We start from the raw sequence: 27,662 nt of genomic DNA, 5'->3' as shown, positions 1-27,662 counted from the left end.
ATCTGTATTTTGTGAGGATGTCAAATGTAGGTATGATGGGAGTATGTCACTCTCATTTCCTGACATTCAGAATCTACTTGAAATCAGGTGAGCCTCATCCCTCAAATCACATAGTTTTCATCTGGACATTAACCATTAACTTGCCTTTATTTCTAATATTTACTTTGTTTCTTATGGCTACTTCTAGGTGAAATATCATCTGCGTTTTTCCAGGATACAGAGGAACTTGTGGTGGCCAGACAAGGTAGGCTGGAAAACATCCTCCCTCTTTCCTGTTCATCCATCTGCAGGACCCAGAAACCCAAAAAGTCCTGATGGCGGAAGTCCTGGTGAGCAGATCCTTAATTATATTTATTTGCTTATCAGAGTTATCTATTAACATTTGTGCTTATATTTTTTTAACAGGTGAGGAAATCTGTTTATTCTTAACTTGCAGTAATTTTTTAAAATAAATTTACATGATACCAAAGCTACTTTTCAATTCTATACATTTGAAAAACTTACTATTGATATTCCCTTCTGAGTCTTATATAAATGCATCTATATATCTTTATATATTTTTTATTTTGTGTTCTGATCACATAATAAACACACTTTAATTTCTTTACAGTGTTTGCACATTTATGGCTATATATGTTTCTGTTATTTGATGTGAAACTTTTAGAATCATGAGGGTAATTTTTAATTCAAATTTTTAAAAATTATTTTTTATTGAAGTATATCATTCATACATGAATATGTGTAAATAATAAGTGTATAGTAAAGATTGTGAACTTACAAAATAAACATATATAACCACATACAGGAGTCTCATACATCACCCCTCCACCAATGAAAACATTTTGCATTGTTGTGAAACATTTGTTACAAACTATGCAAGAGCATTGTCAAATTACTACTAACTATAGTCCTTATCTTACATTTGATGTATTTTACCCCTAACCCACATTATTTTTTAAAAAATATATTTCTATTACAGAGATTGTGAACTTGCAAAACAATCACGCAGATGTGTATATTTCCCATACAACACCGCTTCACCAACATACCACACCATAGTGGAACATTTGTTACAGATTATGAGATAATATCATCAGACTATTACCACTAACCATGGTTCATAGTGTACATTTGGCACAGTTTTTCCATACATCTCCATTATCAACACAGTACAGCTTTGGCATTCATCCAATATTATAGTATTACTGTTAACCACAGTCTATAGGTCACACCAATTGTAGATTTCCTGTGCTTCTCCATAATCCCACCACTCTGCAATAGTGATATGAATCTGCTCTAGTTCACAGAAGGACTCTCTTTCCTTTGTACCCTCAACCACAATCCTCATCCACCTCTGGGTTCACTGTGTTATTTGGTCCCTCGATTATTCTTTAACTTTCTTTCTATTGACACTTACTTCCCCAGACTATCCTTTTCAGCCACATCCCATTTATAAACCAGCTGCTACTTACTATCATGTGTTACCATCAACTCTATCCATTTCTACACTTATACAGTCAAGTTAATTAAAACGTCTACATTAAGCAGCAGTAGTTCTTCTCAACCCTCCTCTTATCTCTTAATAACCTATACTCTAGGTTTTAATTCCATGTTTGTTCTTCATATGTAGTTCATATTAATGAGAACATGCAATATTTGTCCTTTTGTGTCTGGCTTACTTCGCTTAGTATAATGTCTTCAAGATTCAGTCATGTTATCACATGTGTCCCAATATCATTTCTTCTTACTGCAGCTTAGTATTCCATTGTATGTATATACCACATTTTGTTTATCTATTCATTGGTGGATGAACACTTGGGTTGTTTCCATCTTTTGGCAATTGTGAATAACACTGCTATGAACATTGGTCTGCAGATGTCTGTTCGTGTCATAGTTTTTAATTCTTCTGGATATATTCCTAATAGAGGAATTACTGGATCATATGACAGTTCTATATGTAGCTTCCTGAGGAACCTCCAAACTCTTCCACAGAGGCTGCACCAGTTTACACTCCCACCAACAATGAAGCAGTGTTCCTATTTCTCCACATCCTCTCCAGTACTTTTGTCTGTTTTTTTAATAATGACCATTCTGTGTGGTAGTAGATAATATCTCATTGTTGTCCCAATCCGCACCTCCCCAATAGCCAGCAATATGGAACACCACCACCCCTACTTGCTCTCTGGCCACCTGCATTTCCTCTTTGGAGAAATGTCCATCCAAATCCTTTGCTCACTTTTCAGCTGGTTTGCTTGCTCCCCTATTGCTGAGTTTGTATGATCTCCCCATATAGAATAGAAATCAAACCCTCATTGGATAAGTGGTTTCCAAATATTTTCTCCCATTGAATGGACTGCGTTTTCACCTTCTTGACAAAGTCTTTGAGACAAAAAAGTGTTTTAAGTTTGAGGAGGTCCCATTTATCCATTTTTTCTTTCACTGCTCGTGCTTTCAGTGCAAGGTATAAAAAACTACCACCTACCACCAGGTCTTGAAGTTGTTACTCTACATTTTCTTCTATGAGTTTTATGGTTCTAGCTTTTATATTTAGGTCTTTGATCCATTTTGAGTTAATTTTTGTATAAGGTGTGAGATGGGGGTTCCCTTTCTTTCTTTTGGATATGAATATCCAGTTCTCCCATAGACAGCTCTGCCCCTGCAGAATAGATGTGATAGTCTATTTCTGAGCCATCAATTTGGTTCCATTGGTCTATATACCTATCTTTATGCCAGATCTGTGCTGTTTTTACCTTTGTAGCTAGGTAATATGTTTTAAAATCAAAGTGAGAATCCTCCAAATTTGTTCTTCCATCTAAAAATGTTTCCAGCTATTTGGGGCCTCTTATCCTTCCAAATAAATTTGATAACTGTGTTTTCCATTTCTTTTAAAAAGGCAGTTGGAATTTTTATCCAGATTGCATTGAATATGTCTATCTGTTTGGGTAAATTTGACATCATAACAATGTTTAGATTTCCTATCCATGAAGATGGAATGTTCTTCCTTTTATGTAGGTCTTTTTTTTTTTTTTTTTTACAGTTTTCTTTTTTTTTTTTTAATTGACTTTGTAATAATATTACATTAAAAATATATATGTGAGGTCCCATTCAACCCCACCCCCCCGCCCCCCCCTCTTCCCCCCCCCAACAACACTTGTTCCCATCATCATGACACATCCATTGGATTTGGTAAGTACATCTTTGGGCACCTCTGCACCTCATAGACAATGGTTCACATCATGGGCCATACTCTCCTCCATTCCATCCAGTGGGCCCTGTGAGGATTTACAATGTCCGGTGATTACCTCTGAAGCACCATCCAGGGCAGCTCCATGTCCCAAAGACGCCTCCACCTCTCATCTCTTCCTGCCTTTCCCCATACCATCGTCCACCATGTCCACTTTTCCCAATCCAATGCCACCTCTTCTATGTGGACATTGGATTGGTTGTGTCCATTGCACCTCTATGTCAAGAGGAGGCTCAGATTCCACATGGATGCTGGATGCAATCCTCCCATTTTCAGTTGTAATCACTCTAGGCTCCATGGTGTGGTGGTTGTCCTTCTTCAACTCCATCTTAGCTGAGTGTGGTAAGTCCAATAGATCATATTGTAGGTGCTGGAGTCTGTTGAGGCTCAGGACCTGGCTATCACATTGTCAGTCCAGAGATTCAAATCCCCTAAATATATCTTAAACCCCAACATTAACTGCACCTCCAGCACATTAGCATGAAAGTCTTATGAAGGGAGATCCCATCTGAGTCCAGATTCATCACACATAAACACCATTTCCAAAGAGGGGCCATCTGCCCTGGTAGTTAACCCCATCGGCCATGACCATAACTCCCATGGGTCTCTTTAGCCCTCAAAGGAACCAATATCTGGGGGTTGTATCTGCTTTATCTGTCTCTCTGACTCTGCTCAGTTGTGCATGAGGGCAATCCTTCTGCCAGCCTCCAGACTCTTTTTTAGAAACTCGTAGCCATATAAACTCATTTCTCCTTTCCATTTCCCCCTTACTTTAGGTCAAACAGCATTTTAAAGTCATGGTATTTTATGTAGACATGGATATTCTGCTGATCCGCATTGAACCTTCCGTATAAGGTCATTTTCCAGTTGCATCATCAGTTGGTAGTTGATAGTGGTCCCTCGTTGCCAGGGAGGCTCATCCCCGGGTGTCATGTCCCACGCTGGGGGGAAGGCATTGCATTTACATGCTGAGTTTGGCTTCGAGACTGGCCACATTTGAGTAACATGAAGGCTGACAGGAGGAAATTCCCAGGCACAATGTTGCTCTAGGCCTTGTTCTTATTTTAGGTTTGTCAGCTCAGAAGCATAGTCATTAGCATCAGGGGCTCACTGTTGAACCCTCACTCCCTCCCGGTCCCCACCACTGTACCTGGGAGACTGTCGCTGCTCCCCTAGGGACCACGACAGAGCACCACTGGCCAGGAACCCAGTACCCCCCCTACTGTGGTTTTTAATTGTTGCCACTATGAGTATATCCAAACATTACCATGCACCCTGGACATATGTTCTGTACAGCTCCCTGTCAGCCATATATCACCTGTCATTGGTATCCCATACCAGTATCCCTCCATTGCCATTGTTGAAACACTCTGTGATCCAGAACTCCCCGAAATTTGAAGCCCAATATAATGTCATGTTCCCTTACTAGGGAATGGCATATAGCGATGGGTTTAAAGGAGAGATAAAGAACTTGGATAAAGTTAGATAAAGAACTTAGATAAAGAATGTTGACTTGAAAAAATTTCCACATCCTATCTTTTTCTTTTTTTTTTTTTTCCCCCCCCTAATTATTCAGCTTTTCTTCACAGGAGTCCTAGACCACAGCAATGTATATATATAATAGACAGCACTCCCACACATCCACCAGAAAACCTTTTCCCTTCCACAGTGATACTCTTACGCCCTATTCATATCATATTTACTTAAAGTGATGTACAGAGTCTGAGACATTAGCTTTCTAACAAGGTGACATCTGTGCTTACATTATGGTGCATACTTTAGGATACACAGTTCTTTACATTTTTAGTTATCCTATGTTTTACATTATGGTTTACATTATCAGTCTGTCATCTCCTATATGTTATGGTGTAATATTACATGTTTTATATCCATCCTTGTGTACTCTCAAGAAACTCCTCTCTTACCCCCCATTTACTTTGGTTCCACACATTTAACGTCCATTTTCCCTTCCACCTTGGTGCCCACAGTGACAGCCAACCTCCGTTTCCTGAGGAGCCACTTCCAGAGATAGATGGAATAGTGTTCAGGGCCTAACTTGCTCAACTGCCCCAATGCCCTGGGAGCCACCCTTTCTCTCGAGGGATACAGTTCCCTCTATTGGATGGCATTAGTCCTCCCCAGGATGTGGGTCCACCCCCACTCTCACTACTTGGGTTTCTACCCCATGGTGTCACCCACTCTGGCAGAATGAGCATTTAGACATTCCCCAGGAGCCCGTCCTGCATCAGACCCTCCCCTCCGAGCATTCTAAACAGGTAACCCTCTTTATTATATTTTGATATGATTTTCTCGGCATTTTACTCTCCACCAACACCTGACCCTCTCCTGTGTTCGTATGCTACCCCTCCCTCCCCCCACTTTTGGGCAACGTTACCCATCCGTCCCTCCCCAGCCACCCTCAAACCCGCAAAACCCCAACCAAAGGCAACCCCTTGCCCCCCTTTTATCTCTTCTTTGTGTTCATACTTACCACCATCTCGTCTTAAATTCCACCCCTGCAGACATCGGCTCATATCCTTCCTCCACCCTCCGATTTCCTGTAAGCCTATCGTTCAGTCTCTTGCTATCTAGGGCAGCTTGTTTATTTCATATCATTGAGGTCATGTAGTATTTGTCCTTCAATGTCTGGGTTGCTTCACTCAACATAAGGTTCTCAAGATTCATCCATGTTATCACATGTGTTTGTAGTGTGTTTGTTCTTACAGCCGAGTAGTATTCCATTGTGTGTATATACCACATTTTATTGATCCACTCATCTGTTGATGGGCATTTGGGTTGATTCCAACTTTTGGCAATAGTGAACAATGCTGCTATGAACATTGGTGTACATATATCGGTTTGTGTCCTTGTTTTCAGTTCTGCTGGGTATATACCCAGCAGTGGTATTGCTGGGTCATATGGCAAATCTATGGCTAGTTTTTTGAGAAACCGCCATACTGTCCTCCAGAATGGTTGGATCCTTCTGCATTCCCACCAGCAGTGGATGAGTGTTCCCCTTCCTTCACATCCTCTCCAGCACTTGTATTCTTCTGTTTTTTTCATAGCTGCCAATCTTATGGGTGTAAGATGGTATCTCATTGTAGTTTTGATTTGCATTTCCCTGATAGCTAGAGATTTGGAACATTTTTTCATGTGCTTTCTTGCCATTTGTATTTCTTCTTCGGAGAAGTGTCTGTTTAAGTCTTTTTCCCATTTTTTAAATGGGTTGTTTATCTTTTTATTTTCAAGGTATAGGAGTTCTTTATATATGCAAGTTATAAGTTTCTTATCAGATATATGATTGCCAAATATTTTCTCCCACTGTGTGGGCTCCCTTTTTACTTTCTTGACAAACTCCTTTGAGGTGCAGAAGGCTTTAATTTTGAGGAAGTCCCATTTATCTATTAGTTCTTTTGCTGCTCGTGCTTTTGGTGAGATATTCATAAATCCATTTCCTATTACAAGGTCCTGTAGATGTTTCCCTACACTGCTTTCTAAGGTTTTTATGGTCTTGGCTCTTATATTTAGGTCTTTGATCCATCTTGAGTTGATCTTTGTATAAGGTGTGAGATGGTAATCCTCTTTCATTCTTCTACATATGGCTATCCAGTTCTCCAGACACCATTTGTTGAATAGGCCACTCTCTCCCAGTTGAGAGGGTTTGGTGGCTTTATCGAATATTATGTGGTTGTATATGTGAGGTTCTATATCAGAGCTTTCAATTCGATTCCATTGGTCTATGTGTCTCTCCTTATGCCAATACCATGCTGTTTTCACCACCGTAGCTTTATAGTATGTTTTGAAGTCAGGTAGTGTGATTCCTCCAATTTCGTTTTTCTTTTTCAGTATGTCTTTGGCTATTCGGGGTCTCTTTCCTTTCCAAATAAATTTCATAGTTAGTTTTTCTAGTTCCTTAAAGAAGGCTGCGTTGATTTTTATTGGGATTGCATTGAATGTGTAGATCAGTTTTGGTAGGATAGACATCTTAATAATGTTCAGTCTTCCTATCCATGAACAAGGAATAGTCTTCCATTTATTTAGGTCTTCTTTGATTTCCTTGAACAATCTTGTATAGTTCTCGGTGTATAAGTTCTTTACCTCTTTAGTTAAATTTATTCCTAAGTATTTGATTTTTTTATTTACTATTGTGAATGGTATTTGTTTCTTGATTTCCTCCTGATCTTGCTCATTATTGGTGTACAGAAATGCTACTGATTTTTGCGCATTGATCTTATAACCTGTGACTTTACTGAACTCATTTATGAGTTCTAGAATCTTCGTTGTAGATCTCTCAGGGTTTTCTATGTATAGGATCATGTCATCTGCAAATAATGAAATTTTGACTTCTTCCTTTCCAATTTGAATGCCTTTTATTTCTGGTTCTTGCCTCAGTGCTCGAGCAAGTACTTCTAAGACAATGTTAAATAGGAGTGGAGACAGTGGGCATCCTTGTCTTGTTCCTGAGTTTAGAGGGAAGGAGTCTAGGATTTCTCCATTGTAAACAATATTGGCTTTAGGTTTTTCATATATACTCTTTATCATGTTCAAAAAATTCCCTTGTATTCCAATCTTTTGGAGTGTTTTTATCAAGAAAGGGTGCTGTATTTTGTCAAATTCTTTTTCTGCATCAATAGATATAATCATGTGATTTTTTTCCTTCAATCTGTTTATATGGTGTATTACGTTGATTGATTTTCTTATGTTGAACCATCCTTGCATACCTGGGATGAATCCCACTTGGTCGTGGTGTATAATATGTTTAATGTGTTGTTGAATACGATTAGCAAGTATTTTGTTAAGTATTTTTGCGTCTAGGTTCATTAGAGAAATTGGTCTGTAATTTTCCTTTCTTGTGATGTCTTTGTTTGGCTTTGGTACTAGGGTAATGTTGGCATCATAGAAGGAGTTGGGTAATGTTCTTTCTATTTCGATGTTTTGGAATAGTTTCAGCAGGATTGGTGTCAGTTCTTTCCGGAATGTTTTGTACAATTCACCTGTGAAGCCATCTGGCCCTGGGCTCTTCTTAGTTGGGAGATTTTTAATAACTGATTCTATCTCTCTGCTTGTGATTGGTTTGTTGAGATCATCAATTTCTTCTTTTGTCAATATGGGCTGCTTATGTGTTTCTAGGAATTTGTCCATTTCCTCTAGATTGTCATTTTTGTTGGAATATAGTTTTTCAAAATATCCTCTTATGATAGTCTTTATTTCTGTGGGGTCAGTGGTGATATTGCCTTTCTCATTTCTTATTTTGTGTATTTGCATCTTCTCTCTTTTTTTCTTTGTTAGTGTTGCTAAAGGTTTGTCGGTTTTGTTAATCTTCTCAAAAAACCAGCTCTTGGTCTTGTTTATCTGTTCAAGTGCTTTCTTATTTTCTATTTCATTTAGTTCTGCTCTTATCTTTGTTATTTCCTTCCTTCTTCTTCCTGTTGGGTTACTTTGTTGTTGTTTTTCTAATTCCTTCAAATGTGCAGTTAGTTTTTCAATTTTTGCTCTTTCTTCTTTTTTGATATATGAATTTATGGCTATAAACTTCCCTCTCAGTACTGCTTTTGCTGCATCCCATACATTTTGGTATGTTGTGTTCTCATGATCATTTGTTTCAAGGTAGTCATTGATTTCTTTTGAGATTTCCTCTTTGACCCACTGTTTTTCTAAGAGTGTGCTGTTTAATTTCCAAATCGTGGTGTGAAATCTGGGCTTCTGTCCCTTGCAAATCTCCAGCTTGACTCCACTGTGGTCAGAGATAATGTTTTGTATGATTTCAATCTTTCTGAATTCGTTCAGCCTTTCTTTGTGGCCTAGCATATGATCTATCTTGGAGAATGATCCATGTGCGCTTGAGAAAAATGTATATCCTGCTGTGTTTGGGTGTAGCGATCTATATATGTCTATTAGATCGAGCTCCTCTAATATACTATTCAGATGTTTTGTTTCTTTGGTGATTCTCTTTTGAGATGTTCCGTCCAGAGTTGATAGTGGTGTATTAAAATCCCCCACTATTATTGTAGATGTATCTATTCTTTCACTTAGTTTTTCCAGCGTTTGCCTGACGTATTTAGAGGCACCCTTGTTAGGGGCATAGATATTTATGATTGTTCGATCTTCTTGACAGATTTTCCCTTTGACTAAAATTTAGTATCCTTCTTTGTCTCTCACAATTGTTTCACATTTAAAGTCTATTTTGTCTGATATTAATATAGCTACTCCTGCCTTTTTTTGGTTATTGTTAGCTTGTATGATTGTTTTCCAGCCATTCACTTTCAATCTCCATGCGTCTCTGGGTCTAAGATGTGTCTCTTGTAGACAGCATATGGATGGGTCATATTTCCTTATCCAATGTCCAGGTCTGAATCTTTTGATAGGTGAGTTTAATCCGTTGACATTCAGTGTTATTACTATCAAGGAATTATTTGTGTTAGCCATATTTTGATTGGATTTGTGTTTGTCATATTTTGTTTGTATATTTTTTTTTTGTCTTTTTTGTTGTTGTTGGTCTTATATTCTCCTCCAACTTTGCCTTTCCTGTTTTTTCCTTTCTTCCTTCAGAACTCCCTTTAGAATTTCTTGAAGGGGAGGTTTCTTGTTGGTATACTCTTTCAGTTTCTGTTTGTCTGCGAATATTTTGAACTCTCCATCATGTTTGAATGCTAGTTTAGCTGGATAGAGTATTCTTGGTTGGAAATTTTTTTCCTTTAGTACCTTGACTATATCATACCACTGTCTTCTTGCCTCCATGGTTTCAGAAGAGAAATCAGCACTTAATCTAATTGAGCTTCCCTTGTATGTGATGGTTTTCTTTTCTCTTGCTGCTTTTAGGATTTTCTCTTTGTCTTGAGCATTGGATAATTTGACAAGTATATGTCTTGGGGTGGGCCTGTTGGGGTTTATGACTTGTGGAGTGCGCTGTGCTTCTTGGATATCTACATCTGTCTCTTTCAGTAGATTTGGGAAGTTTTCAGCCATTATTTCCTGCAACACTCCTTCTGACCCCTTTCCCTTCTCTTCACCTTCTGGAATGCCTATAATACGTATGTTTGAGCGTTTTGCATTGTCATTCAGGTCCCTAAATCCTAATTGGATTTTTTCTATCTTCTTATTGACCCCTTCTACTATCTGTTTGATTTCTGATGTACTGTCTTCCACATCACTAATTCTCTGCTCTGTCTCTTCTAGTCTGCTGATATTTGCTGCAAGTGTATTTTTGATTTCTTGAACTGTGGTGTTCATTCCATCATATCTGTTATGTTTTTGCGTATGTCTGCAATTTCCCCTCCAAGTGATGTCTTCATGTTGTTAACCTCTTTCATTACTGCATCAAATTTGTTGGTGATAAATGTTCTGAGATCTTTCATTGCTTGTGCCAAGTTTTGCTCCCCTTCGTGATTATTGGTTTGTTGATTGGATTCAGCCATGTTTTCCTGATTATTGGTTTGGTTTGTAGATTTTTGTTGCTTTCTGGTCATCTCTTTATTTTGACGAATTTAATCAGTTCCTTAGCTTCTTTGTCTGCTCTTGGAGGTTAATTAGTTGTTATTTTTGCATAGGTGTTATATCTTCTCTTTGTCACTTTTTTCTTCTTATTCTAGTTACTTGTTGTTGGTTAAGTTCACTTTAGAGGAAAGTATTAGTGTTGGGGAAAGGCAATTGTGTAAGCAAGGGAAAAGTGTAAAGTAGTACTGGTGATGTATGTTAACAAAGCAAGAATATGAGATCTGGGAGGATGGAGGTTAGATTCATGTAGATTGTATAGAGTTATAGCTGTAGGTAGAGTACCTTTTATGAAGTAGATGACTGAATATGGGAGGAATATGGTATGAACTACAAAGCTATTGTTTTCATGAGAGAGGGAAAAAGAAAAGAAAGGTAATAGTTTCAAGAGTGGATAACAGACAGAAAACAGAACAAAGGTATTAGAAATTAAGAGTTAGACACTTTGTGGATCAAAGAACGGGAGGTGGGGGGTGGAATATAGGAGAGACAGTAGATTATAGTGGATATCAAGATGCAGGGGAAGGGGGATAGTGTAGGTAGCCTAAATCAGTTCACACAGAAATGAGGCAGTGGAGGATGGGAAAACCCAGCAAATGTGAGGTGTTCCCTGTAGCACCTATTGTATACTTGAATTAAAATAAAGTAAGTGGAAGATGAGGGACAAGAGGGAAAGAGAAAACCGAAAAAAAAAAAAACTAATTATAATAAAGAAAAAAAGAAAGACAAGAAGAAAGGAAGAAAGAAAAAGAGGATGGGCAAACGGTGGGGAACGGATAGGGGGAAGAGAGATACAGTTATACACGTGTTACAATTGCAACACTATCTAAAACAACAACTTCCCCCCGCTTTGCCCTAAAACCCCCCATCTCTCTGCCCAAATGGGTCTGCAAGCACCTCCCTTCCCACAAACCCCCAATAGGCCACCCAGGGCCCACGAACTCCCCAGTACTGCAGATGCTCAAAAAAAAAAAAAAAAAATTAAGTAAAATAAATTAAAAAAAAAAACAAAGAACAGAAACCCCTCAGCAGGCGCGGCTCCGCCCGCCGCTGCCCGCCGCGGAGGCTTGGACCGGCTCTGCCCGGCTCCTTACGCCGCCGCGGCCTGGCCTGGCTCCGCCCGGCTCCGCTCGCTACAGCAGCCCAGCCGGCTCCCGCGTCCACCTCCCGCCGCCGCGGCCTGGACCGGCCCCGCCCGGCTCCGTACGCTGCCGCGGCCTGACCCGGCTCCGCCTGGCTCCGCTCGCTACAGCGGCCCGGCCCGGCTCCAGCGTCCGCCTCTCGCCGCCACGTCCTGGACCGGCCCCGCCCGGCTCCGTATGCCGCTGCGGCCCGGCCCGGCTACGCCCGGCTCCGCTCGCTACAGCGGCCCAGGCCCGGCTCCGGCGTCCGCCGCCCGCCGCTGCGGCCTGAACCGGCCCCTCCTGGCTCCGCACGCCGCCACGGCCCGGCTCGGCCCGGCTCGGCCCCGCCCGGCCCCGCTCGCCGCCGGCGCAGCCCGGCCCGGCTCCGGCGTCCGCCGCTGCGGCCCGGCCTGGCTCAGCCCCACCGAGCGGGGCTAGATGCCTCGTCTCTGCCTACCCAAGGAGCGAATCCTCTACAGGTAGCTGGGATCTCCGTGTATATTTCACAGACGGGTCCTCTCTGTTACCTTCCCTCCAAATCGATGTCCAGACACCTCCGGACCAGCAAAAATCCTGAAACAATCCGGTCCCAAAGAGTCTCCAATGCCGCCCAGCCGATTCCCTGCAAAAGACCCTAACAGGGATGTTCACTCAGCCGCCATCTTGCCCCCTCTCCCCCTGTAGGTCTTATTTGATTTCTTTTATCAGTGTTTTGTAGTTTTCTTAATACAAATGCTTTATGTTCTTGGTTAAGTTTATTCCTAAATATTTGATTCTTTTAGTCAATATTGTAAATGGGATTTTTTTTCCTGACTCATTACTAATGTATAGAAACAATACTGATTCTTTTAACCTTTTTGTGAAAGATATTTTAGATTACAGAAAACTTCTATTAAAAATATAGCAGGGAGTGGGTATAGCTAAGTGGTTTGAGCTCCTGCTTCCCATGTATGAGGTCCTGGATTTAATCCCTGGTACCTTCATAAAAAAATAGGGGATTCCCATATACCCCCACCTTTCCCCCTCTCACATTTTCCCCTATTAATAACATCTTACAATAATGTGGTACATTTATTACAACTGATGAACAAATATCTAAGCATTGCGACTAACCATGGTTGTCTATAGTTTACAATTTGCACTGTACAATATTATAGGTTTTGACAAAATGTATAATGACCTGTATCCATCATTGCAATATCATGCAGAACAATTTCAGTGCCTTAAGATAGCCCTATGTACCACCTATTCTTCTATTCCCCTTCCCTCAGAACCTCTCATAACCACTATCTGTATATCAATGTTAAAAGATTCTTCCTTTACTACAATAATCATAAGTCTTCTTTGTTCAATGATTGCATTCATCCCTTATGTTTGTTCATTCCTCACTCATGAGTAATTTTGATAGTGATCCCTGGTCCACCTCAGATTAAGAGGGGGCTTAGATCTTATGGGACAGGTGGAAGGAACTGTTTTGCTAGTGGTTGTAGATACTCTTTGCTTTGGGGGATGGGGCCTGTCCATCATCATCATTTTGTTAGTTGTCCTGGGCTAGTCTGATGAACTGAAGAGTTAGTATTTGTCACAACTCTCCAGAGGTTCAGGACTCAACAGGCATATGAACAGACCAAAGATTTAAGTCCCTGGGACATGTATTTAATGAATATAATGCTAATTATAGCTTCAAATAAAAGGGATAAAAGAATCATGTGTAGGGAAATTATAAATGAGTCTTAACTCTTTTTTTAAGATTTATTTTATTTATTTATTTCTCCCCAACCCCTCATAGTTTGCACTTGGTGTGTGCTGTATCTTTAGGAAGCACTGGGAATTGAACCCAGGACCTCCAATGTGGTAGGGAGGCATCTAATAACTTGAGTCACTTCTGTTTCCTGCTTTGTTGTATCTCTCATTACATTTTTTCTTCTTGTGTCTCTTGTTGCGTCAGCTTGCCATGCCTGCCCATTGTGTCAGCTCGCTGTCTTGCTGGGATCTTTTTTCTTTAGGAGACACTGAGAACCTCTGCTCCCTGCTTAGTTGTGTCTCTAGGTTTTTCTTCTTGTGTCTCTTGTTGTGTCATCTTGTTATGTTAGCTTGCTGCACCTGCCCATCATGCCAGTTCACTGTCTTCTTTAGGAGACACCAGGAACCAAGCCATGGACCTCCCATATGGTAGGTGGGAGCTCAATTGCCTGAGCCACATCTGCTTCCCAAGTCTTTTTTTTTTTTTTTTTAAAGATTTATTTATTTATTTAATTTCCCCCCCTCCCCTGGTTGTCTGTTCTTGGTGTCTATTTGCTGCGTCTTGTTTCTTTATCCGCTTCTGTTGTCGTCAGCGGCATGAGAAGTGTGGGCGGTGCCATTCCTGGGCAGGCTGCACTTTCTTTTCACGCTGGGTGGCTCTCCTTACGGGCGCACTCCTTGTGCGTGGGGCTCCCCCACACGGGGGACACCCTTGCGTGGCACGGCACTCCTTGCGCGCATCAGCACTGCGCATGGCCAGCTCCACACGGGTCAAGGAGGCCCGGGGTTTGAACCGCGGACCTCCCATATGGTAGACGGACGCCCTAACCACTGGGCCAAAGTCCGTTTCCTTCCCAAGTCTTAACTTTTTTACATTGGGCAAATAGATTATCATATATTCCAAGGTAAGGCCCACCAAAGGGTGCTTATTTCATGGGATGCTGTGCCTTACCTATAGTGTCCAGATGTCTCTTGAGGCCCTGGGATCACCCCTGTTTTGAGGCTTTCTTTACTGTGACAGTGAGATTTGCCTGAGACATGCATAAGCATAACCTCTGGAATGGTTTTCCAACTCACTTTGAAATCTCTTAACCATAAAAACCTTTCTGTATTTAATTTTCCCCTTTTTGGTCTAGGTCTTTTTCCAAATGCATCACTGGCTGGCACTTGGTAATAACTCCCTCAATGTCCAGGGAGGCTCATCCCTGAGAGTCATGCCCCATGCCAGGTGGAAGATAGTAAGTTTGTTTGCTGAGTTTGACTTAGAGAGAGGCCACATTTGAATAACAAGGAGGTTACTATTAGGCAATAGGTATTATTAGGCTAAGTTTCAATTTTTAAAGAATAAGGTTCATAAGTACAAGCATTAATATTGAGAACTTGGCATGTTTGTCTGTTTTCTTTTATTAGGTACTGCCTATGCACTTTAGGGATTCTTGTCACTCTATTTGAGAGTGTAGCAGAACTCCCCAGGATGGGAATTTAACATTTTGTTGGCTATTATGTTGGTTTCCACCCACTGTGATAACACCCTGTGACCACATGAATGCATTCATATTTCATAGAGTCATGCCCCAGGTGCACCCTTCCCCACACATCCCCCCCACCACTGACACCATGCACCAATAAGCCTCCCCTGCCATATTTACCAAAAGAACACTCCCATAATTTTATTCTCAATCTGCAGAGTTCACTTGTTCCTTCCTCCAGCTCCACCCTCCAGCTCTATGGATAGCTCAACCCCCCCCACCCCTGCTTACATTCACACTCCAGCATCATCATCCCCATTCACATCGCTGCTTTACCATCATCCCCGTCCACTGCCAAACATCCATCAGCCACCTTATCATATATTTCGTCTAGATTCAGTATCAGCTCACTGCTCTCAGCTGCCTTTCTATCTTCTGAAAACCTGTCTTCCAGGCTCTGCTTCTGAGTTTGTTCATTATCCTTAGTTCATATCAATGAGACATGTATAAGCACTTTGTTGACAAACTCCTTTGAAGCACAATTTTTTTTTTAAATTTTGAGGTGGTCCCATTTATCTATTTTTTCTTTAATTGCTTGTGCTTTGGGCGTGAATTTTATGGAACCATTTCCTATGAACAGATCTTGTTGATGCTTCCCTACATTACTTTCTAGGAGCTTTATGGTCTGGGCTCTTGTATTCAGGTCTTTGATCCTTCTTGAGTTAATTTTTTATAAGATATGAGACGGTATTCCTCTTTCATTCTTTTGGATCTGGAATCTGGTTCACCAAGCACCATTTGTTGAAGAGACTGTTCTGTCCCATCTGAGTGGGCTTCATGGCCTTTTCAAATATCAGTTGACCAAATATGCACGGGTCTATATCTGAACTCTCAATGCAGTTCCTTTGGTCAGTATGTCTATCGTTGTGCCAATATCATGAAATTTTGACCACTGTAGCTTTGTAATATGCTTTAAAGTCAGGTAGCATGATTCCTCCAATTTTTTTTCTTTTCAAGAAGTTTCTGGCTATTCAGGGCCCCTTACTCTTCCAAATAAATCTGAAAATTGGCTTTTCCTGTTGAGTAAAAAATGCTTTAATAATTTTAAAAGTGATTGTGTTGAATCTATCAATCAATTTGTGTAGAATAGACATCTTAATGATATTCAGTCTTCCAATCCATGAACATGGAATATTCTTCCATTTTTTTAGGCCTTCTTGAATTCCTTCAACATTGTTGTGTAGTTTTCTGTCCTTTACATGCTTAAATTTATTCCTAGATGTTTGATTATTTTAGATATGTTGTATGTGGAATTTTTCCTTGGTTTTCTCCTCAGATTGTTCATTTTAAATGTACAGAAATGCTACTAATTTTTGCGTGTTGATCATATATCCTGCCACTTTCCTGAACTTGTTTATCAGCTCCAAAAGCATTGTTGTAGATTTTTGGGACTTTCTATGTATAAGATCATGTCATCTGCAATTAGTGAAGGTTTTACTTCTTCCTTTCCAATTTGGATGCCTCTTATTTCTTTTTCTTGCCTAAATGGTTGAGCAAGTACTTCTAATACAATGTTAAATAAGAATGATGACAATAGGCATCTTTGTCTTGTTCCAGATCTTGGAGGGAAAGCCTTTAATATTTCACCATTGAGTGTGATGTTAAATGTGAGTTCTTCATATCCCTTTATGATGTTGAGGAACTTTCCTTCTAATTCTATCTTTAGAAGTGTTTTGGTTTTTTTTAAGAAAAGCATGCTGTATTTTGTCAGATCCATTTCTGCCTTCATAGAGATGGTCATGTGATTTTTTTCCTTTGATTTTTTAATGTGATGTATTACATTAATTGATTTTCTTATATTGAACCATCCTTACATACCTGGGATAAAATCTACTTGATCATGGTGTATAATTCAATTGATGATGTTGCATTTGATTAGCAGGTATTTTGTTGACAATTTTAGCATAAGTTCATTAGAGAGATTGGTCTGTATTTTTCTTGTACTCTCTTTATATGGCTTTTGTATTAGGGTAATGTTGGCATTATAGAATGACTTAGATAATGTTCCCTCCTCCTTATTTTTCAGAATTTCATGAATCTCTTTTCAATTGCTTCTTTCAGGATTCTGTCTTTGTCTTGAGTTTTGGACAATCTGATAAGTATTTGTCTCAGGGTAGGTTCCCTTTCCCTTCTCTTCTTCCTCTGGGATACCCATCATGCATATGTTAGTGTATTTCATTTTGTCATTCAATTCCCTGTGTCCCTGCTGAATTTTTTCCTTTTTTTTTTTTGGTCTATTCTACCATCTATGCAATTTCAGATATCCTATCTTTGACATAATTAATTCTTTCCTCTGCCTGCTCAAATCTACTGTCATGTGCTTCTAGTGTATTTTTCATTTCTTGCATTGTGTATTTCATCACCGTAAAATCTGTTAACTTTTTATGTATGTTTACAATTTTTCTCTATGTTCCCCCAGTGTTTTCCTGATATCCTTTATCTCTTCCTTTATTTCATTGATTAAGGATATTTATTTGAATAGACTTTATTAGTTGTTCCACATGGTGTGTCTCCTCCTGCTTTTTAGTTTGTTCATTGGACTGAGCCATGACTTCTTGTTTCTTAGTATGGCTTGTAATTTTTTGCTGATGTGTAGGCATCTGTTTATCTTGATGGGCTTTTTCAGTTGGTTAGTTTCTCTTTCTAGACTAGATTTTTATTTTTTATGTTTTTTATTGTTGTTGTTGTTAGGAGTCCTCTTTATTGCTTAGTTCCATTTATTCTATATCCTCGTAATTTCCTGTGTGCAATGGAAAAAATATTTGATCCACAAAAAAAGGAAAGGAAGTAGAAGAGAAAAAAAGAAATAGAAAAAAGATGGAAGGAAAAAGAACAAAAAAAAAAACCCAAAAAATAAATTTAAAAATGTAAAAATAATAAACAGGAATAAAAATTTTTTTAAAAACCATTAAAAATAACACCATAGAATAAAACAAAAGGCCATCAGTGCGAAAAGAAGAAGGAAAGACAAAACAGGAAAAGAAGAAAGGAAGCAATAAAATATGACAGGGAAATAATGAATGAATGAACGAAAGTAAAAAGAAGGAAAGGAAACAAAGAAAAAAAGGGTAAATGGTAAATTGTAAAAAAGGGGGAAAAGAAATGGGAAAATTAAAAGACAAGTGAAATGGTAACAGAAGAAAGAAAAGAAGAAAAACAAGAGAAGAAGGAGGAATGAAAATAAGGAAGAGGAGAAGAAAAAACCAACAAGCAAAACAAGGTAAAATCTGAGTCTTCTTCTCGAACTACCAGGACTGGTGAGGCTCCTCCTCTCAGGCTTCATGTTTGGGACAATTGATCACCCCCGCACACACAAAAAAGGCCTCCTTCTCAGGTGACCAGTGACTCACTAACCTCCTCCTCTCCAGCTGGTTGTACCTACCAATCAGTCACACCATAGCCAGCCTTTCTGGAAGTACCCCAATGAAGCAAAAAAGGAAATAAGAAACAAAAAAAGAGGAAAAGAAAAAAATAAACTCCAGCTAAATTCCCTCAGCTCTCCCCACAGCTAGCCTGGTTCTCCCTTACCGTAAGCAGGCTGGGCATAGGCAAGCCTGTGGGATGACTCCTTAGCAGCTCCATCCTTCCCAGAGCCAACTCCATGACTCCCCCTCCTTCAACCCCCAGGGAGTTTTACTCTTCCTCTGTTCCCTTCTCTGGGTCTAGCTGAACAGCTCTCATCCCCAGTGCCTAGCTGGTACCACTTCCTTCAGTCACCTTCTCCTATTGCTCCCTTGTCACCCCAGCTTCTGTTCCCATGGCTTCTAGAGGAAGTGCATCCTGCTGTTCCCTACTCTGTCATCTTGGATCCCTCCTCCACTACTGACTTTTGCATATTAATCTTGTATCCTGCCATTCTGTTGAATTTGTTTATGAGCTCTGTTAGCTTTGTGGTATATTTTTCGTGAGGACTTCCTAGGTATAGGATCATATCACCTGCAAATAACAAAAGTTTTACTTCTTCCTTTCCAATTTGGATCCCTTTTATTTCTTTTTCTTGCCTAATTGCTCTAACTAGAAACCCAAGCACTATATTTTGAATAACAGTGATGACAGTGTGCATCCTTGTTTGTTCCCAATCTCAACAAGTAAGCTTTGAGTCCTTCACCATTGAGTACAATGTTAGCTGTGTATTTTTCTTATATGCCTTTTGTCAGGTTGAGAAAGTTTCCTTTGGTTCCTTTCTTTTGCATTATGTTTGTCAAGAAGGGATGTCATATATTGTCAAATGCCTTTTCTTAATCAGGATGACCATGTGATTTTTCTTCTTTGATTTATTAATGTGGTGCATTATGTGGATTTATTTTCTTGTGTTGTACCAAACTTTCATGCCAGGTATAAAACCCACTCGAGGGAAACGGATGTGACTCAACCATTTGGTCTCCCATCTACCATATAATAGATCCAGGGTTTGATGCCCGGGGCCTCCTGGTAAGGGCAAGCTGGCCCATGCAATGAGCTGGCCCACACAGAGTGCCTGCCCATGCGGGAATGCAACCCCATGCAGGAGTGCCGCCCTGTGTAGGAATGCCACCCCACACGGCAAAACCTCCCCACATGAGAAAGCTGCCCCACGCAGGAGTGCTGGCTGATGCAGAGAGCTGGCAGAACAAGATGATGCAACAAAAAAAGACACAGAGGAGAGAAAATAAGATGTAGAAGAACATGGAGATGCAGTGGCACAAAAGAGTAATCTCTCCCACTCTGGAAGGTCCCAGGATTGGTTCCCAGAGCTGCCTAATGAGAATACAAGCAGACACAGAAGAACACACAATGTATGGACATGAGGAGCAAACAATGGGGGGAGGGGGAAGGGGGGAGAAATAAATGAAATATATCTTTAAAAAAAAAAAACAAAACCACTCAGTCATTAGGTATAATTCTTTTACTGAGTTGTTGGATTTGATTAGAAAGTATTTTGTTGAGGATTTTTGCATATATATTCATCAGGAAAATGGGTTTGTAATTTTCTTTTTTCATAATTATCTTTCTTTGGTATTAGGGTGAAGTTGGTTTCATGGAATGAGTTTGGAAGTGTTCCCTCCTGTTCAGATTTTTGGAAGTTTTTTAGTAAGATTGGTACTAAATCCTCTTTAAATGATTGGTAGAAACCATCTGATCCTGGGCGTTTTCATTTTCGGGAATTGTTTTGATGACTGTTTTCATCTCTTTACTTGTGATTGGTTGGTTACAGTCTTCTATTACTTCTAAGATCAATGTAGGTTGTATGTTCTGAGGAATTTTTCCATTTCATCAACATTGTCTAGTTTGTTGGCTTACAGTTGTTCATAGTATCCTCTTATGATCTCTTTTATTTCTTTGTGATCAGTACTAATACCCCCATTTTCATTTCTGGTTTTATTTATTAATATTTACATCTTCTCTCTTTTTTTCTTTTTCAGTTAAGCTAAGGATTTGTCAATTTTGTTAATCATATCAAACCAACTTTTGGTTTTAATTCTATTTGTTTTTGTTCTCAATTTCATTATTTCTGCTCTGATCTTTGTTAGTTCATTCATTGTGGTTGCTTTGGGAATAGTTTGCAGTTCTTTATCTAGTTCCTCCAGCTGTATAGTTAGGTCACTGATTTTAGCTCATTCTTCTTTTTTAATGTAAACATTGAGGTCTATAATTTTCCTTCTCAAAACTGCCCTTACTGGATCCCATTGGTTTGGTATGTTCTGTTCTCATTTTCATTCGTCTCAAGATATTTACTGATCTCTCTTGCAATTTCATCTCTAACCAACTGATTAAGAGGTTTTTTAATATCCATACATTTGTGAATTTTTCCTTTTTCTGCCTGTTCCTTATTTTCATCTTTATTCTCTTATGATCAGAGAAAGAGCTTTGTATAATTTCAATATTTTTAAATTTATTGAGCTCTGTTTTGTGGCCCAACATATGGTCTCTCCTGGAGAAAGATCCATGAGCCCTTGAGAAGAATGTATATCCTACTGTTTTGGTGGTGCAATGTGTTGTATATGTCTGTTAGGCTTAATTCATTTGTCATAATATTCAAACTCTTCATTAATTCTCTGCAGATCTTTTCTTTATCTGTTTTTTTTGTATGTTCATTTTTAGAGGTCTTGTCTTCAAGTTCACTTATCCTTTACCTCTTCAAATCTCCTGTTATATACCTCCAGTGCATTTATTTATGATCTAAACAATGCATAATTGTATTTATTTATTATTTTTCTTTTTATATACTATTTTTAATGCAGTTTTTAATTTTTTAAAAAAGATACTTAGATTACGTAAATGTTACATAAAAAATATAGGGAGTCCCATATGGCCCACTCCCAGCCCCTCCCACATTTTCCCACATTAACAGCATCATTCATTAGTGTGGTACATTTGTTACAATTAGTGAAAACATTTTGGAACATTGCCACTAAGCATGGATTATAGTTTACATTGTAGTTTACATGCTCCACCACACAGTTTTGTAAGTTATGACAAGATATACAATAGCTTCTATCTGTCATTGCACTGTCATTCAGGAGAGTTCCCAATGTCCCTATATTACACCTGTTTTTCCCTCACCCTCCCCTCAGAGCCTCAATTGGCCACTACCTTCACATCAAAGATAAATATTCTTTCATTTCTAGAATCACAATAAGTCTATGCTAGAATACCAATAATTCTACTCTAGTCCATTGTTCATTCCCTAAACCTGAGGATTCTGGGATAGTGATGCCCACTCTACCTCTAGTTGAGAGAGGGCTTAGATCCCATGGGGCAGACGGATGGGACTATTTTGCTTGCAGTTGCAGACTTTCTGATCCTTGGAATGGTCATTGTCCATCATCATATCTTTGTTATTTGCCCAGGGTGAGTCCAATGAACTGGAGTGTAGGTGTTGAACTCTTGAGATTCAGGGCCCAGCTGACACATGGACAGGCCAAAGATTTAAGTCTCTTGGACATATACCCATCAACTCTAGCACTAACTGTAAGTTCAAATAGAAGAGGCAGAAGAGCCATGTATAGGAAAAGCACAACTGAGTCCAACTCTTTCATACTGCGGAGCATAAATACTCAAGTTGGGCCAGGTGGGAGGGCACTAAATTCTTGAGCTGTCTGCCCTCCCTATAGTGTCTGGATGTCTCCACTATTTGAAGCTATATTTACTCTGACAGTCAATGAGATCCTGCTGAGATGTACATAAATGTAACCTCTGGAATGACCTCCAGACTCACTTTGAAGTCTCTTAGCCATATAAACTCATTTGTCTTTACCTTTTCACCCTTTTGGTCAATGTCTTTTTCAGTTACATTGCTAGTTGGTGCTTGGTAGTAATCCCTTTGTGCCAGGGAAGCTCATCCCTGGGAGTTATGTCCCACACTGGTAGAAAGATAATGCATTGATATGCTGAGTTTGGCTTAGAGAGAGGCCACATTTGAGCAACAAGCTGGTTCTCAGGAGGTAACCCTTAGGCACCCGATAATAATAGGCTAAGTTTCAATTTCAGAAGTAGAGGTTCATAAGTACATTCATCGATATCAAGGCTGCATCAATGGTCCCTCCTCCTTCACTAGTCACTACCCCTGTACTCAGGGGATTCTTACTGTCCCATTAGAAAATGTGGCAGAGCTCCCCAGCATGGGATTCAATATTCTTTTGGTTACTGTGTGAATCTCTACCCATTGTGACAATGTCCCATGAATACCTGAACACGTTTATATGCCTTATAGGTATGGTCCAGGTGAACTGCCTCCCTTGAATCACTGACATCCTGCATCAATGATCTTTCCCTGCCACAGTTGTCACCCTTCTGTGATCCAAAACTTCTTGAAAAATGAAGCTAAGAAAATAACCAAGTACTATTAATAAGAAAATGCAATAATGATAGTTTTAAAAATAACAAATAAGATATACCTGTTACAGTGATGAAAGACAAAACATCAAAAAAAATTTTATATTTTTCATTTTTTAATGCCCCAATTTATTTTTTACTTTTAGTTTTTCTAAATTATGTATTCTATTTCTAATGTTTCAAACTATCATTACTATTTCGATTTCCTATTAATTGAATTTGGTAATATATTAGACTTCATTTTTGAAGAAGTTTGGATCACAGAAGGGTTCAACTATGGCAGGGAAGGAGCACTGATGTGGGGTGTCATTGATGGAGGATGCATGGGTGAGAGGGAGTTCTCCAGGGCATGCATATAGGTTATATAGATATGTTTGGCTATTCTTTGGGTATTGGCATAAAAGGGAGAGTGTTACATGACAGCTGAGGGAGTGCTGAATTCCCAGTCTGGGAAACTGTCATGCTCCCCAATGGAACAGCAACAATCCCCCAAGTACAAGGGCAAAGACCAGAGAAGACAGATGGTCCAATGATGGGCCCTTGCATACTTATGGGCATAAGCATACTGATGACTATGCTTGTGAATCTGTGTGCTTGAAATTTCAACTCAGCCTAGAGCTTCAGGGTGCCTAAGAGTTACTTCCTGAGAACTTCAGTGTTGTTCACATGTAGCCAATCTCTAAACCAAACTCAGCATGTAAATGTATTACCTTACTCCCAGCGTGGGACATGACTCTCGGAGATGAGCCTCCCTGGCTGTGAAGGATTACTGCTGAGCACCAGCTGGTGATGCAACTAGAAAAAGACCGTGAATAAAAGGGGGAAATGGTAAAGACAAAGGAATTTATATGACTAAGAGACTTCAGAATGTGTCGGGAAGTCATCAGAGGAGTTGTGCTTATACACATCTCAGCAAGATCTCAGAGTCAGCCTAAGTAGATACAACCCCAGGTAGGTAGTGGTGCTCCTGGGGGCTATGGAGACACCTAGGTCCTACAGTCATGACAGATGGCTCTGGAGTTCAGTGCCTTGCCAGTGGGCCCTATTTTAGAATTTGTTTTCCTGAGTGTGATGGAGTTGAACTGAGATGTGACCTCTCTACACATGCCTTCTGTCACTTTTACTGAACCTGTGGTTGGTGCTGGGGTTGTTGTATGCTCAGAAGACTTGAATCTCTGTACTGTCTATGTGCTGGCAGGGCCCTGAGGCTCAGCAGAGTTGCAACATCTACTCTCTGGTTCATTGGACTTACCCAGGTCAGCTAACAGGAAGGTGATGATGGTCAACTTCCACACCAGGGAACCGAGAGTCTACAGCTACAAGCAGGAGAATTCCATCCACCAGCCATGTGGGATCTAAGTCCCCTCTCCGTCTGGAGGTGGAGTGGACGTTGCCATCCCAGGATCCTCAGGATGGAGGAATAAAATATAGATTAGTGTGAACTTACTGGTACTCTACTATAGAATTTTGTGACTCTAGCAATGGAAGAATTATATCATTGATGTGGAGACAGTGGCCACAGAAGTTGCTCAAGGCAGGTAGAGGGAAAAAGAGGTGTGATATTGGGGCATTTTCAGGACTTGGCGTTGTCCTGAGTGATATTGCAGGGACAGATGCAGGGCCTTATATATCCTGCCATTACCCACTGAATGGACTGGAAGAGTGTAAACTACAATATAAACTATAATCCATGCTGTGTAGCAGTGTTCCAAAATGTACTCATCAAATGCAATGAATGTACCACACTAATGAAGGAAGTTGTCAACGTAGGTGGAGTGGGGGTGTGGGGAGTAGGGTATATGGGAACCTCTTATATTTTTTATTGTAAAATTTTGTATGATTTATGTATCTTTTTAAAAAGATAATAAAAAATTTTAAATAGTTAAAATGGCAACTTTTATTATATATATGTTACCATAAGAAGTTTTTAAAAGTAAAATTTTTTTTTAAAATTTTAAGTCGGAAAAATAAAAAATAATTAAAATATAAAATTTAAAAATATTTTGACATTATGTATTTTATCACTGTAAGATCGGTTATCTTGTATGTACAATGACATTTTTCTTCTGTTTATCCTCCCAGTGTCTTATCTTTTTCCATTTTGTCTTCCAAGAAGCTTTAGATTACATAAAAGTCATGTACAGAATATAGGGGATTCCCATATACCCAACATCCTCTTCCTGTTCCCATTTCCCCTATTAATAACATTTTACATTTGGATGGTACGTTTGTTACAATAGATATGTAAAGACTGAAATGTTGCTACTAACCCTGGTGAATAATTTACGTTATGGTTTACATTTTGGACCATACACTTTTATAAATTTTGATGATTTTTAACATGGTCTGTATCCATTATTTCAAGATCATGAAAAACACTTCCCACATCCTCAAAATGCCCCATGTTCCATCTGTTCTATTCCTCCCACCCCCTCCCCTCAGGACCAGTGGCAGCCACCAAGCTTCACTCCTTGAAGAACAAGATTCATAGTTACTGGCAGCAACATTGAGGGCTTGACATACTGGCCTGTCCTCATATATTAGGCACTGTCGATGCTCTCAAGAGACTTCCATCCCTCTATTTGAGAACATAGCAGGATTCCTCAGGATGGGAGTCCAATACCTTCCCGTTCATTATGTGGGTCTCCACCCACTGACACAAGCCACTATGACAGGATGAACACTCACACACTCCCTAGAAACCTGCCCTAGGTGTGCCCTGTCCCAAAGCCCCCCATATCCTACACCCTAAATCAGTAACCCTCCCCTGCCATATGGCCAAAACAACATTCCCAATGTATAGTTTCAGCCACATACCTTCAAATCTCCAGTGTTCACCTGGACCCTCCCCAAACCTCCCTGCAGTTCCATGGACAGTCCAACCCACCTTCCTCACAAACCAGCACCACCCAACACAATAGTATCAATGTACTACTGTCATGCCCATCCACTTCCATCTTATCATAGATTTTGCCCACATGGGCATTGGCTCACAACCTTCTCCCTTTCTGTCTTCTGTAAACGTGGCTTCCAGCATCTACCTCTGTGCATCTGCTCAATTACCTTAATTCCTATCAGTGAGGTCATGTAATATTTGTCCTTCAGTGCCGGCTTGCTTCACTCAACATAAGGTCTTCAAGATTCATCCATGTTATCCCATGTGTTAATACTACATTTCTTCTTAAAGCTGAGTAATATTCCATTTGTATGTATATACCACAATTTATATATCCATTCATCTGTTGATGAATATTTGAGTTGGTTCCAACTTTTGGCAATAATGAATAATGCCACTTTGAACATTGGTGTGCATATATATGTTCATGGCCCTGCTTTTAATTCTTCCGGGTGTATACCCAGCAGTGGAATTGCTGGAGTATATGGCAGTTCAATAGTTAGCTTCCTGAGGAACTGCCAAACTGTCCTCCACAATGACTGCACCATTCTATATTCCCACCAGCAGTGGATAAGGATTTCCATTCCTTCACATCCTCTCCAACATTTGTATGTTCCTCTGTTTTTGAAATGAACACCAGGCTAATGGGTGTTAGATATCTCATTGTAGTTTTGATTTGAATTTCCCTAATAGCTAGTGATGTTGAGCATCTTTCCATGTGCTTTTTAGCCATTGTATTTCTTCTTTGGAGAAGTGTCTATTCAAATCAGTTGCCCATTTTTAAAATAGGTTGTTTGTCTTTTTATTTTCAAGGAGGTAGAATTTCTTTATGTATACTGGATATTAAGCTCTATCAGATATATGGCTACCGAATATTTTCTCCCATAGAGTAGGCTGCCTTTTTACTTTCTTGCCAAACTCCTTTGAGATGCAAAAGTATTTAATTTTGATGAGGTCCCATTTATCTATCCTTTCTTTCATTGATTGTGCTTTGGGTGTAAAGTTCATGGAACTATTTCCTAACACAATATCCTATAGATGCTTTCCTACATTATCTTCCAAGATCTTTATGGTCTTGGCTCTTATATTTGAAACTTTGATCCATCTTGAGGTAATTTTTGTGTAAGGTGTGAGAGGGTGTTCCTCTCTCATTCTTTTGATATGAATATCCAGTTCTCCAAGTTCCATTTGTTGAAGAGACCATTCTCTCCCATTTGAGTGGGCTTGGTGGCATTGTCAAATATCAGTTCACTTTATATGTGAGGAGCTATCTCAGAACTCTCATTTTGGTACCATTGGTCAGTATGTTTATCCTTGTGCCATTACTATTCATTTTTTTGTTGTTGTTTTTTTAAAATCTCCGCCCCTCCTTGTGACATGCTTGCTGTCTCCTCTCTGTGTCCATTCACTGTGCATTCTTTCTGTGTGTCTGTATTTATTTTTATTTATTTCACCCCTCCTTGCAGCTTGCTTGTTGTCTGCTCTCTGTGTCCATTTGCTGCACGCTCTTCTGTGTTTTTACTTATCTCTTTTGTTGTGTCACCTTTGCTGAGTGGGCTCTCCTTGGTGCTTGTGGGCTGGTAGCACTCCCCAGTGCTTGTGGACTGGTGGCTCTCCACAGCATGCGAGCGAGCCTGCCTTCACAAGGAGACCCCAGGATGCAAACTCAGGGCCTTCCATATGGTAGATGGGACCCAACTGACTGAGCCACAGCTGCTTCCCTACCATTCAGTTTTGACCACTGTAGCTTTGTAGTATATTTTTAAGTCAGGTAGTGTGATTCCTCTAATTTCATTTTTCTTGTTCAAGATGTCTTTGAC

The 27,662-nt window shown here is 39.8% G+C and overlaps 1 protein-coding gene across 1 annotated transcript in view; it reads left to right on the top strand.

Moving 5' to 3' along the window:
- LOC139437434 (phospholipid-transporting ATPase ABCA3-like) overlaps positions 1–27,662 on the top strand; it is a 150,685-nt gene that overhangs the window by 60,222 nt on the left and 62,801 nt on the right. Inside the window, exon 4 of the mRNA XM_071211468.1 lies at positions 188–329. Coding sequence (XP_071067569.1) covers positions 188–329 — 142 coding nt within the window. The remainder of the gene's footprint in view (positions 1–187; positions 330–27,662) is intronic.

This window comes from Dasypus novemcinctus, chromosome 23 (assembly GCF_030445035.2).
Source record: "Dasypus novemcinctus isolate mDasNov1 chromosome 23, mDasNov1.1.hap2, whole genome shotgun sequence".
NCBI classification, from domain to species: Eukaryota; Metazoa; Chordata; class Mammalia; order Cingulata; family Dasypodidae; genus Dasypus; species Dasypus novemcinctus.
Note: the sequence above shows the minus strand (reverse complement) of the source record. Positions and strands in the feature narration are given on the sequence as shown.